Here is a 12,500-nt window from a genome sequence, read left to right as displayed (position 1 = left end):
ATATATAAAGTGATATAAACAACATAAAACATGCCGGTGTCCGTGGGCAGTTTTCTCCTTTTTCAGTTTTTTCTTTTTTCTTTCTTTTTTTTCTTTAACTCCGTGAGCGTGTGCGTGCATGCGTGTGTATGTGTGTGTGTGTGTGTGTGTGTGTTTCATTGTGTTTTATTTTTCTGCTACTGGACAAGCTTTCTTCAAAGAATGAGGGCGATTACGTTTTATAATAAATAGGACGCCAATTTTTTCTTGCAAATTAGAGAGACACGATAGAGTCGTTCAGACCCCCTCTGGAATTTCATTTTTTCTGAGATTAAGTTTATGGTCATAAACGACGTTTTTCCCCCTTTCCACTCGCACAGCGCTTTCAACGAGCACAGCACTATCCCTAAGGAACCGCCGAACTACGGAGAGCCCGGAGCTGACCCGAATACGCATCTCCTCTCTCTCTCTCTCTCTGTCTCCCTCTCTTCCCTTTTCTCTCCGCGTCGCTCAATTATTCATGCCGCCTGTGTCTTCTTAAGACGGTAAAGACTGAAGTTTTTGATTATTTTTAGATTATGAAGGGCTGTTACAATCCAGCATCACCAGGGAGCAGATCCACCCTGAGAGAATCTCCACAAACGGCAGTATTGAAAATTTTCAGTACACACACACACGCGCACACACACACACAAGTTTTGATCAGTTTCTCTTATCTCAGCTCATCTGGACAGTGAATCCACACATAAGCACCTTTTCGCTCACAATTTAGGGTCAACAAGCGCACTATGTTGTTGTTCGCTTAGAGGCTTGTGCGGAGATAACTTTCATACATTTCAAGATCAAGAGAATGAATTCTGTATAAAATACTATAGCGTACACACTTACATAAATGCATTTTATAGAATATTCGCCGCAACGGCTGATCAGCCTACATAGATACTATCTTTCAGTGAGCTTTAATTACATGGAATAACCTACGCTGTCAATGAAAAGTGCTATAACACCTTTCGTAGGATTATATTTATATGTGAAAGGAAAGATTAGGAACGTCGGTCCCTGAATCTGGTTTGCGAGCGTGAAACAAGGCGCAAATTCAGTGCACGCGCTCATTTAAGTCTTGGCCTCTATCAAACTATCACTTGTCAAGAGATATCGTGTCAAAAAGGCACAGTGGTTCAAAACTGTCTGCTCGTGCAGTGAGCTCTCGCGGTCACTTACATTACAAACTGAAACTACTTAAGGGACCTCCATTTCTCTATCCCTCTTTTCATCATGTCGTTTGGGAAGAACTGGTTATAACCTATAGATGTTCATAAGATAGGCTACGTCGTTTCTTACATGATATTTAACACAATATTCAACGAGGCTATTACAAGATCGTTAATCTTGTCAGTATGCGGCAGCACAATTAGTTTTAGGCTGTATAATAATACATCTTTGATTTTAAAGTTGGAAGAGTTGGAAGAAAGAATAAAGAACTTAAACTAGAATATATCACAGGACATCAGTATACCAGCATATAGGAGCCCTTCTACGGCCAAGACAGCAGGAACAACACTGAGAGCAACCACAGCAATAACAACTAAAAAATTACAGCATTTTCCCTCTACAGTTCAAGGGAGGGACACCAACAAAAAGCGGGACCAAAAACTGTACGGGGTTCGGTGTAAACGGTCTTTGGGCCACATTTAGACAGAGATATTCCGATTCTTTGATACAGTTCATGGCGCCAGATAAAACCTTAATTGTAAGACACCATTAATTTAGGCTAAATTGTGCAAGATATTTGCAAGGTATTTCAGTCAGGAAACTCACCCTCTGAGGACATGCAAGACTATCTATCCCAAACGGTGTAGGTAAACTTCCTTTATGTTAAAACAGTGCAGAGTGCAGTTTGCGCATTGAGCAGTGCATTCTCCATAGAGACACAGCGATGTTGGTCCCCGCGCCTTCAGCTAGTGACAGTCATAAAAAGCGGTCCATCAGGTGCAGACGGAAGACACTCGATAGTCCGTGCGACAGCCTCGACTCTCTGTAAAGGGTGAAAAAGGCAGCTGCGCATCAGTTGACATGACTTTTTAATCCCCTTTCTCCAGAAGGGATCGGTAAAACCCAGAGTCCCGAAGTAAATCTGGAGCAGTATTGCCATCTAACGGACATAATGGAGAACGACAGATAGTTGTGTCGGGAAGATAAGGATTCTCCTGTTCTCAGAAGTATGGAACTGAAATCATTCACGTAAGCTATGATAGTGACTGTATAAAGAAACTGGTGGTAACAAACAGGTCAGTCATTATTGCTCTACTGTATGTATGTGCCTCCGTCTGTCATTCACCCTCTGTTTGATTTACCCCCAGTAGCCAAAAGTCTTATAGAAGTGATTCTCAAAAACTTTAAACGCGTGCCTCACGGGCTTTCTGCTGATTAGTGGTAGAGCTTAGAGCTGTAGCCAATAGGATGAGAGTACTTATACACTGATTATTATGGAAAGGGCAGATACACAGTTTGACTGCGGTCCTGTGTAAAGCAAATAACGGGCCAAACTACTGAGAGCACTCCTTTGTTCTTTTTATTGTACATCACCATCTTGTATGTATATGTATAATTGCATTTTCAGTCGGGCATCCCGTCCGTTATGATCCGCCCAAGCAGCCTACACACGGGCTGCATGAGATGGTGGTGTAAGTAGGTGCGTCGGACAGGTTGTTGGGTTTGACAGGTTCACCCGACCGTGATTGCGGTGGCGGGGTCCACGCCCAGGAGAAAGCTCGACTGTATGTGTGTGTGGTACATCCGGGCTCTTTGCGGGGTGTCACAAGCCTGTGAAGATGGCGACCGCAGGAAGGAACACACTGTTATCGGCCAACTCCAATGTAAATAACGGCACAGCGGAAAACCAAAACACGGAGGAGGATGACGGACAGAATTTATGGTGAGCAATTTTGTTGCCTTACAAGTAATCAGATCGGGTTCTATTGTGCTGTGCTTATGTTAATTGCCCAAAGCCTTGTGTGACAGCTAGTTAGCGGCTAACCAGAGAACGGACCAGACAGGTACACAGACCACCGGGAATGAATGACTATAATGATGTATGACTTGTTAATGACACTGGCATTTCATGTTTTTCCATGCAGGTCATCCATACTGAGCGAAGTGTCAACGCGTTCACGGTCAAAACTGCCATCGGGGAAAAATGTCGTGGTTATGGGTGGGTATCCTCTTTCCTCTGCAACATTGTGCTGTTTCACGCCAGTGATGGTTAAGGTATCTTGTCTATTGTATCAAAGTGTCCGGTTGCCGTACCCACTAGCTAAAGCATTCTGCCATAGCGTGTCTAAATGTGTGATGTTTTGTGATTCGGCCGAAAGGAGCTCCATTTGAACACTTGTCTCCCCGCATTACTGTGATTGCTCAGTTGCTGGCTGGCGGGCTAGCCGCTACGCTAGCCTACATTGTCTGAAGTCACCGTTGTTTGTCTCCGCTGACATCACTCCGCTGTCATAGAACAATGTCGCGACATCGGTACTGTTTGACTGTGACATTCAGTGGGTCTTAAGGTTGTCACTCGATTTTGGTTACAGACTAGTGCTGTGTTGTACACTTGAGTTGTCTGTACCACAACAAGCTCTCTTACAGCAGCTGAGTTGGTCAATCAGATTATCTGCACTTGCTCGTAGACGTTAGCTAATCAGTGCAGTGTCTGCTAGCAATCTGTTTGGTGTGGTTAACCAGCCATTTACCCTGTTTCCACATGAATTTGCTTAAATAACGTTGTCCTCGCAATCAGCATCGGCAATAATTTCCTGCGTATTGCCTCTTTGCATTCCGAGGTGCGCTTATTATCATAATATTGTCGTGTGCATCTATCCCCAAGCTCGCTCTAAACCACTTTGGATAATTATTTTTGCTTAAAACTGTCGCTGCGAACGATAAACTTTTATGAGCTTTACCTAATTAGTACCTCTATACAGTCATGGAGGGGACACTGTGAGTTGGAATTATACTTCATGTCATAGTATACTTGTGCAAAGCGCCTTTTGGATGCGGCGACCGTTACGTTTCTTTTGCTGTGAACGGTGTACCAAATCACAGGAAACTCAAGTTATGTGTTTGTGTATGATGTTATTTCGGTGGCTGTGTGTGTGTGTGTGTGTGTGCATGCATGCACGGGCATGTGTGTTGGAATTTGTGTAAAAGTGCATATTATACTATATTATATATGCGAATGTGTTCGATCCGTTACCTGTGTCTGTGCGCGTGCGCAGGGGAGGTGGGCTCAGGCAAGACCACCTTGGTGGCAAAGCTGCAAGGTGTGGAGGAGTACATGAAGGGGCGGGGCCTGGAGTACCTGTACTTCAGCGTTCATGACGAAGACATTGACGGTAAGCTCTCCATGGTGTTGTTTTAGGGGTTGGGCTGTTGAAGCCATGGGGGTATGTCTGCTCAGAGCACAGCCTCATTCTGAACATGGTCCATATGTGTCATCTTAAGAATTCAGTTCACTTCTGACCGAGCAGTGGGAAGGCTGAGTTGTGCTTAACCTGAGATGAAGAACAGAGTTATCTCATTCTCTGTTCTCCAGCAGTGTTTATATGCATTAACAGAACTTGTGTCCCTGGTATAGAGCCTGATCTGTCTGATTTGTTTACATTAATGTAGGAGCATTAGTCTTAATCTGTTTTGCAGAGTGAACAGACATGCATGTTAAAGCAGATATGATGGTGTAGTAAGACCCCCTGCAGTCCAGGCCACACCCTCTCCTGTCCAGACCACACCCTCTCTCATCCAGACCATATCCCTCCAGTCCAGACCACACCCCATCCAGTCCAGACCACACCCCGTCCAGTCCAGACCACACCCTCTCCCATCCAGACCACACCCTCTCTCATCCAGACCACACCCTCTCCCATCCAGACCACACCCTCTCTCATCCAGACCACACCCCGTCCAGTCCAGACCACACCCCCCCCACACACACACAGCTGCCAGTTGTCCTCTGACCTCAGTCAGGTTTTCTGCACCACATGGACATGACAGAAATCGTCAGGGTGTTTTTAGGGTGCAGGGGCTGAAGTAAGTTGTGTGTGTGTGTGTGTGTGTGTGTGCCTGTGTGTGTCTGCGGCAGACCACGCGCGGTGTAACGCGTGGGTGTTGGACGGAGACCTGTATCATAAAGGTTTGCAGAAGTTTGCGCTGTGTGCGGAGAACCTGGCAGACTCCCTGGCGCTGTTTGTGGTGGACCTGTCCCGGCCCTGGCTGGCTCTGGATTCCTTACAGAAATGGGCCAGCGTGTTGAGAGACTACCTGGACAAGCTCCGAATCCCACCGGAAACCATGAGAGAGCTGGAGCACAAACGTACGTGTGTGTGTGTGTCTGTGTGTGTCTGTGTGTGTGTGCGCGTGTGTGTGCGCGTGTGTGTGCGCATGTGTGTGCGCGTGTGTGTGCGTGTGTGTGCGTGTGTGTGTGTGTTAGACGGTTGTGTATATAAATGTGTGTACATGTGTGGGTAGTGTTAGCTTTAGCATGTGGCTGATGAACTTGTGTTTGCAGTAGACAGGCAGTTCTCAGACTGTGTGTCTAGCAGTGAGGTGTGTGTGTGTGTGTGTGTGTGTGTGTTGTGTGTGTGCGTGTGCGTGTGTGTTAGACGGTTGTGTATGTAAACATGTGTACATGTGTGGGTAGTGTTAGCTTTAGCATGTGGCTGATGAACGTGTGTTTGCAGTAGACAGGCAGTTCTCAGACTGTGTGTCTAGCAGTGAGGTGTGTGTGTGTGTGTGTGTGTGTGTGTGTGTGTGTGTGTAGCTGTCAGTTCTTGGTTGTGATAATGGTTTACTTCGTCCTGGCACTCCGGGCACAGTGGTGAAGCAGTTTCAGGAGTATGTTGAGCCAGGGAGTGACCTGGACAGCCTCCCCCAGAGGAGAAACCCTGAGTCAGAGGAGGAGAGTGTGGTGCTTCCCCTGGGAGACAACACACTCATTCACAACCTGGGCCTTCCCATCGTGGTGGTCTGCACCAAGGTAACCCACCCAGACACTGCTTAACATCCATTAAATCGCTCGGCTTAGCAGAGGAGCCCTGTAGAAAGCATTACTGATGATGTCCTTGCAGTGCACAGAATGTGTCTGACCCTGAGATCGTTACTCTGGAGTATAGGGCTGCCGCGATTAGTCGATGTAATCGATGACGTCGACGCTGAAAATGTGTCCACTTCAATATTTTAAATCAACGCATCATTTTTTTTTTTATTATATTTATGAATTTACCTTTTTGATTTCTAAGACGCAGTCATTCATTATAACAAATGGTTTTCTTCAGTATCACTCCGTAATTGCCGCGTGCGTGAGGTCAGTCATTTTTGACTCCGGTCATGGGTCGGCTCCAGTCAAGGCTACGGTTTTAATAAAATCACGGAGGCTGCTGCAGAGTCTGACCTGGCTGTGAAAGAGCTTCAGTGTCAAAATGTACAAAGACCCGAGGCTTGGAAAGTACAGGAGTTAGTACAGGAGTTAGTACAGGAGTGGGCTACTTCAGATGATCACGGAACAAAACGGTGGTTTGTACACTGTGCAGAGTTTCGATGGCAGACCACAGCAGTACTAGTGCTATGCATGAGCCCCTGAAGAGAAAACACACAGGCGCTGTTCTGGATGACAGAACGCCAGAAAAGGCAAAACCACCATGAAGTGATGTCTATTCATGTTTATTAAATTACCAGTAGGAGGGAGAGATTTTTAATATCTTTTGTCCTCGTAGCTGCTAAATACAATCATTATTAAAGCCATAAAGTTGTCTGACTGCTACCATAGAATTTCCGTTGAATAAGTGTTTGAGAAAATGTGTAGACTAGAATCTGGGCTTGTTCTACGTTTACTGACGTGCCAGTGTGTGTGTTTGTGTGCCTTATCTAATTATTTGGTGCTGCATTATACAGTGACATACAGTTTGCTGTTGTCAAAATAAAGTGAACTTAAATGAAATGGTCAGTTTGATTTTTTTGGAGAAAAATTAATCTTCTAGATTAATCAACTAATCAGTAAAATAGTTGATGGATTAATGGATAGAAAAATAGTTTCTGTTAGTGGGAGCCCTACCCTTCTAAACGATGAGTATGTTTTTGTTTTTAACTATCTCTTTCTCTCTCTCTCTCTCTCTCTCTGTGTGTCTCTGTGTCTGTCTCTGTGTCTCAGAGCGATGGAATAAGCACGCTGGAGAAGGAACATGATTACAGAGATGAGCACTTAGACTTCATTCAGTCACACATGCGCCGTTTCTGCCTGCAGTGTATCCTCTGTCTCACACACACATCCCCTGACCTTCTCTGACCCTCATACACTCCTCTGTCTCACACACAGATCCCCTGACCTTCTCTGACCCTCGTACACTCCTCTGTCTCACACACAGATCCCCTGACCTTCTCTGACCCTCATACACTCCTCTGTCTCACACACAGATCTCCCGACCTTCTCTGACCCTCATACACTCCTCTGTCTCACACACACATCCCCTGACCTTCTCTGACCCTCATACACTCCTCTGTCTCACACACACATCCCCTGACCTTCTCTGACCCTCATACACTCCTCTGTCTCACACACAGATCCCCTGACCTTCTCTGACCCTCATACACTCCTCTGTCTCACACACAGATCCCCTGACCTTCTCTGACCCTCATACACTCCTCTGTCTCACACACAGATCCCCTGACCTTCTCTGACCCTCATACACTCCTCTGTCTCACACACAGATCCCCTGACCTTCTCTGACCCTCATACACTCCTCTGTCTCACACACACATCCCCTGACCTTCTCTGACCCTCATACACTCCTCTGTCTCACACACACATCCCCTGACCTTCTCTGACCCTCATACACTCCTCTGTCTCACACACAGATCCCCTGACCTTCTCTGACCCTCATACACTCCTCTGTCTCACACACAGATCCCCTGACCTTCTCTGACCCTCATACACTCCTCTGCCTTCCCTAATACACCAGATTAATGATGTATTTCAAAAGCTGTGGTCATAATTTTGTACTTTTGGATATTTAAAGTCTTGTTGGAGGAGATTAGGAAATTGTGAAACAGGATTTTCTCTGTTAGACAACTTTCGCTAGGGGTGGAAACCGTCCAGTAGGCGAACAGCCAACGACCACTCCCACTGGGCAGTGCTGCCTTTTGGCCAGCTGAGCAATCCTGTTTTATAGAATAACAGCACCATAGAGCTATAACACATAGAGGGGGTGCCCTGACAGCTGTGTGTTCAGAAATGACTATGGTTTCCTTGACGACCACATCACCCAGACGGGGCAGCGCTACTCTACACGTCAATGAAGGAGAATAAAAATCTAGATTTGTTATACAAATACCTCGTCCACAGACTATACAACTTCCCCTTCAGCGCTCCTGCCCAGGTGGTGGAGAAAGACTCCGTCTTCATGTGAGGACTCTGAGTTATCTGAGTAGTGTTATAGAGCACAAGGTTATTGTCCTAATGTACACTCTCCAGATACACCATTTGAAATCTGACATTGGAGACATGCAGTACGTTACCAGACGCACTGAGAAAACGAACAGTTCATGTCACTGTCCAGGGCAAAGGCTGTTTTCCCTGTTGTGTAGCTTTGGCGGCAGGGTTTCCTCTCAGGTTTAATTTGATAGAGTTTGTATGTCTGGACATGATTTCTCCAGCGTGGGCTGCATCTGAAGTATCGTTTTTTTTTTTTTTTGTTTCTCTCTCAGTCCATCAGGTTGGGACAATGAAAAAAAGATAGCCATCCTACACGAAAATTTCCAGACGATAAAAGCAGAGGACAACTTTGAAGACGTAATTGTGAAACCACCAGTTAGAAAGGTAAGTTTTGTTTCCAGAATGTTCCAGAGAAGGGCTGGGTTACAGCAGGTACAGGGGTTCAGAAACATTAAGGAGGTGTGTGACCATGCTGTAGTGGTGGTTTTATGTCTGTCGTGTCTCTCTCTCTCTCTTGTTTACTCTGTCTCTCTTTCTTAGGAGACTCCATGAACTGTGTTTGAACCCTGTAACGTGACCTTGTTTTTTCTGTTTGTTTTTTTTTTTAATTTTCAGTTCGTACATGAGAAAGAAATTTTAGCAGAAGATGATCAGGTGTTTCTGGTGAAGTTGCAGGTAATGGCATTCACTGCTTTCTGAAACATTTGTCTTTCACTGTGAAATGTCATGTTTCCTGCCACACGCCGTGTGAGCCGCTGCGTGAGGTTAAACGGGCCCTAAACGTAGACCGTACCTCAGGACCGTTCCACGCCCACTCACAGTGACCGGGAGTCAGCCCACAGTCAGGAGTGATGAGTCACTGGTTTTCCTTTAGCTCTGATAACTAGTACATGGTTTATTCCCAAAATGAATGTATAAGACTGGAAATATTTGGTCCCTCCATCAGTGAAGAAAAGTCTTCCACGGGCAGTTTAGTGAAGTTGTAAGATTTTCATGTAAAGCGTCTCCTCTGTCCCCACCAGTAAACCAGTGAACATTCCGGAAAGCAAAGGCTTTGTGTTGACGTGGGCACTGTCCTGATTCCATAGACTTCACTGACTTGATGCAGTCGTTACTTAGGCTGCCGCTGTCTCCCCTCTGCTTTCACTGCCACCGTCTCTTTAATGTGACAGAAGCTCTTCTGGAAGAATCACTTCTCTGTGTTTGTTTTACTAAAGTTTTACTAAACTGTGAGCGACAGACGGGTAGAGCTGGTAACCCTCTGGTCGTCTGTTTTCTTCATGTGGGTTTTTTTTTTTTGTCTCTGCTCTGATTTCAGTCGCTGCTGGCCAAACAGCCTCCTGTCTCTACGGGACGACCAGTGGTTAGTACAGCCTCTGTCTCTTTACCTGTCAGAAGGTTTCTGAAGTGCGGCTCCATGTCCAGCTTAAATGTCGTAAACACACCTGAGGTGGAACTGGAGCACTTTGATCCTCAAGGGTTTTTTGCGGATTTATTTTTCTTTGCTGCGCTTTAGCAGACAGCCTGATTGGTTATTTGGCTCTAATGCGGCACATTTTCTTGTGTGTGTGTGTGTCTGTGTCTCTGTGTGTCTCTGTGTGTCTCTGTGTGTCTCTGTGTGTGTCTGTGTGTGTCTGTGTGTGTGTGTGTGTGTGTCTGCATGCGTTTGTGTGTGCGTGTATATGCATGTGTGTTGTGTGTGCGTGTGTGTGTGTGTGTATATGTGTGCGTGTGCGTGTGTGTGTGTGTATATATGTGTGTGTGTGTGTGTGTGTGTGTGTGTGCGTGTGTACGTGTATATCTGTGTGTGTTGTGTGTGCGTGTGCGTGTGTGTGTGTGTGCGTGTGTGTATATGTGTGTGTGTGTGTGTGTGTGTGTATGTGTGCGTGTGTGTGTGTATGTGTATGTGTGTGTGTGAATCAGGACCCATCAAACAGACCTCCCTCTGGCTCCCCGAGGACGACCAATCGTTCGGCGGCAGCCAACGTGGCGAACGTCATGCCCATGCAATCAGGTACAAAGAAGATTGATCCCAATATGAAAGGTGTGTATGTGACCAGGCCCCCCGGGCTGCCTGCTCCCTCTCTCTCTCTCTCCTCTTTCCCTCTCTCTCTCTCCTCTTTCCCTTTCTCTCTCTCTCCTCTTTCCCTTTCTCTCTCTCTCCTCTTTCCCTTTCTCTCTCTCTCCTCTTTCCCTCTCTCTCTCCTCCTCTTTCCCTTTCTCTCTCTCTCCTCTTTCCCTTTCTCTCTCCTCCTCTTTCCCTTTCTCTCTCCTCCTCTTTCCCTTTCTCTCTCTCTCCTCTTTCCCTTTCTCTCTCTCTCTCCTCTTTCCCTCTCTCTCCTCCTCTTTCCCTCTCTCTCTCCTCCTCTTTCCCTTTCTCTCTCTCCTCTTTCCCTTTCTCTCTCTCCTCTTTCCCTTTCTCTCTCTCTCCTCTTTCCCTTTCTCTCTCTCTCCTCTGTCAGCCCTCTGTGGGCGCTCCTGTCCTTTCCAAATGTTGGGACCAGAAGAGCTTGGACAGGGATTTGTTTTTATAAGAAGAGTCATTCCTACCTCTGTCCATAGACTCCATCGCTCATTTAGAATCCATACACTGACACCCAGAAACTTTTCTCACCAACACCCTCCTTAGGCCTGTAGCAATTATTTCATAATTGTCTAACCAAAATTTTTGGATGTGATCGCGGTTTATTTGTTGAACCGCATGTAATGCGGTTTTTTTTTTCTTAATGAGATGGGTCAAAGCATGGTCACACTTTTATATGCATCCATCAAACACGTTTTTAATGCCTGTGTGCACCCTGTAGCGTGACCGAACAGTAGCTGTCCTATCAGAGGAGGCCCCGCCCACGTTGATTTACGGTCGTGAATACAAGTCGGTTTTCGAACATTAAAAATCCAAACAGAATTGGGCTGTTTTGTGAGAAGTGGTGTTGTACCTTTTAGAAATGCCAATAACGTTAAACTGATATACCTTTGTTTTTTACTGGAGTTTTCATTTAGTGTTAGTAAAAAAAAATCGCTTGACACTGTCCCGTTGGTCTTGTCAAAATGTGGGGAGTCTGCAAGCCCAGCTGAGTTCAGCTCAACTACGATTGGACAGTTGGTCATTTGGAGAGGGATTAGACTGTCAGTCTGCTGTCAGCTACAGCATCCGTTCGACACCGGATTGGGCAAACGGACAGTAGCCTGCGTTTGGTAGAGAGAGGGGCAGAAAACATGACGTGAGGTGGAGCTTGTTCCAAAACGTAACGCGCCTTCACCGTTTAGGGATCATTTTGGATTCAAGCCAAACCTGAAGGGAGAAGTTAGGCGTGGTTTGCTTCATAGACTGTGTACTTGTGTCATTACATTATCTGGGTCACATAATAGTGAAATAACCAAATAACATTCAAAATGTTATTTTGTTTGAAAAATATTAAACTAATAAATATTTTTAAAATTTGACTGAAAGAGACAATTATATTGTTAATTGCAGTTATTTCTGAGACAATCAATTGTACAGCAAAACTGTTCCAGCTCTAACCCTCCTGAGCCATCAGCCAATTATTATCTTCTTCTAAAAGAGTAACATGGACAGTGGTTGGTCCAGATCACATACCCTGACCAATGGCTGTCTGTGTTACTGATTATACCCTGACCAATGGCTGCCTGTGTTACTGATCATACCCTGACCAATGGCTGCCTTTGTCACTGATCATACCTTGAGCAATGGCTGCCTATGTTACTGATCATACCCTGACCAATGGCTGCCTATGTTACTGATCATATCCTGACCAATGGCTGTCTGTGTTACTGGATTTATGTGTTCGCAGAGCACTACTCAGTGCCTTTAAATTCAGGGTGTGTTTTTCCTTGGCGTACAGATGAGAGGTGTGTGGTGTGCTGTGATTGGTTTAGAGCAGTGTGCATGCAGAGAAAGAGTGGATGTCATCAGTTACCCAGAGGAACACAATCTTATCACCAACTTCCTCCACTAACCTTTCAGTGCCACTTTCCCCTTTTTAACACTTCCTTTTACTTATATGGCCTTCACACGGTCTTTTAAAAT

At 45.6% G+C, this 12,500-nt stretch overlaps 1 protein-coding gene across 1 annotated transcript in view; it reads left to right on the top strand.

The window, feature by feature from the left end:
- The first annotated feature begins 2,810 nt into the window (after positions 1 to 2,810).
- dync1li1 (dynein, cytoplasmic 1, light intermediate chain 1) overlaps positions 2,811 to 12,500 on the top strand; it is a 13,844-nt gene continuing 4,154 nt past the window's right edge. Inside the window, exons 1-11 of the mRNA XM_030788714.1 lie at positions 2,811 to 2,914; positions 3,117 to 3,190; positions 4,248 to 4,364; positions 5,108 to 5,338; positions 5,841 to 6,001; positions 7,172 to 7,265; positions 8,287 to 8,422; positions 8,725 to 8,836; positions 9,068 to 9,127; positions 9,771 to 9,815; positions 10,376 to 10,496. Coding sequence (XP_030644574.1) covers positions 2,811 to 2,914; positions 3,117 to 3,190; positions 4,248 to 4,364; positions 5,108 to 5,338; positions 5,841 to 6,001; positions 7,172 to 7,265; positions 8,287 to 8,422; positions 8,725 to 8,836; positions 9,068 to 9,127; positions 9,771 to 9,815; positions 10,376 to 10,496 — 1,255 coding nt within the window. The remainder of the gene's footprint in view (positions 2,915 to 3,116; positions 3,191 to 4,247; positions 4,365 to 5,107; positions 5,339 to 5,840; positions 6,002 to 7,171; positions 7,266 to 8,286; positions 8,423 to 8,724; positions 8,837 to 9,067; positions 9,128 to 9,770; positions 9,816 to 10,375; positions 10,497 to 12,500) is intronic.

The sequence above is a fragment of the Chanos chanos genome, chromosome 12, assembly GCF_902362185.1.
Source record: "Chanos chanos chromosome 12, fChaCha1.1, whole genome shotgun sequence".
In the NCBI taxonomy this organism is placed as follows: domain Eukaryota; kingdom Metazoa; phylum Chordata; class Actinopteri; order Gonorynchiformes; family Chanidae; genus Chanos; species Chanos chanos.
The sequence above is the reverse complement of the archived record's forward strand: the minus strand, read 5'-3'. Positions and strand labels throughout refer to the sequence as shown.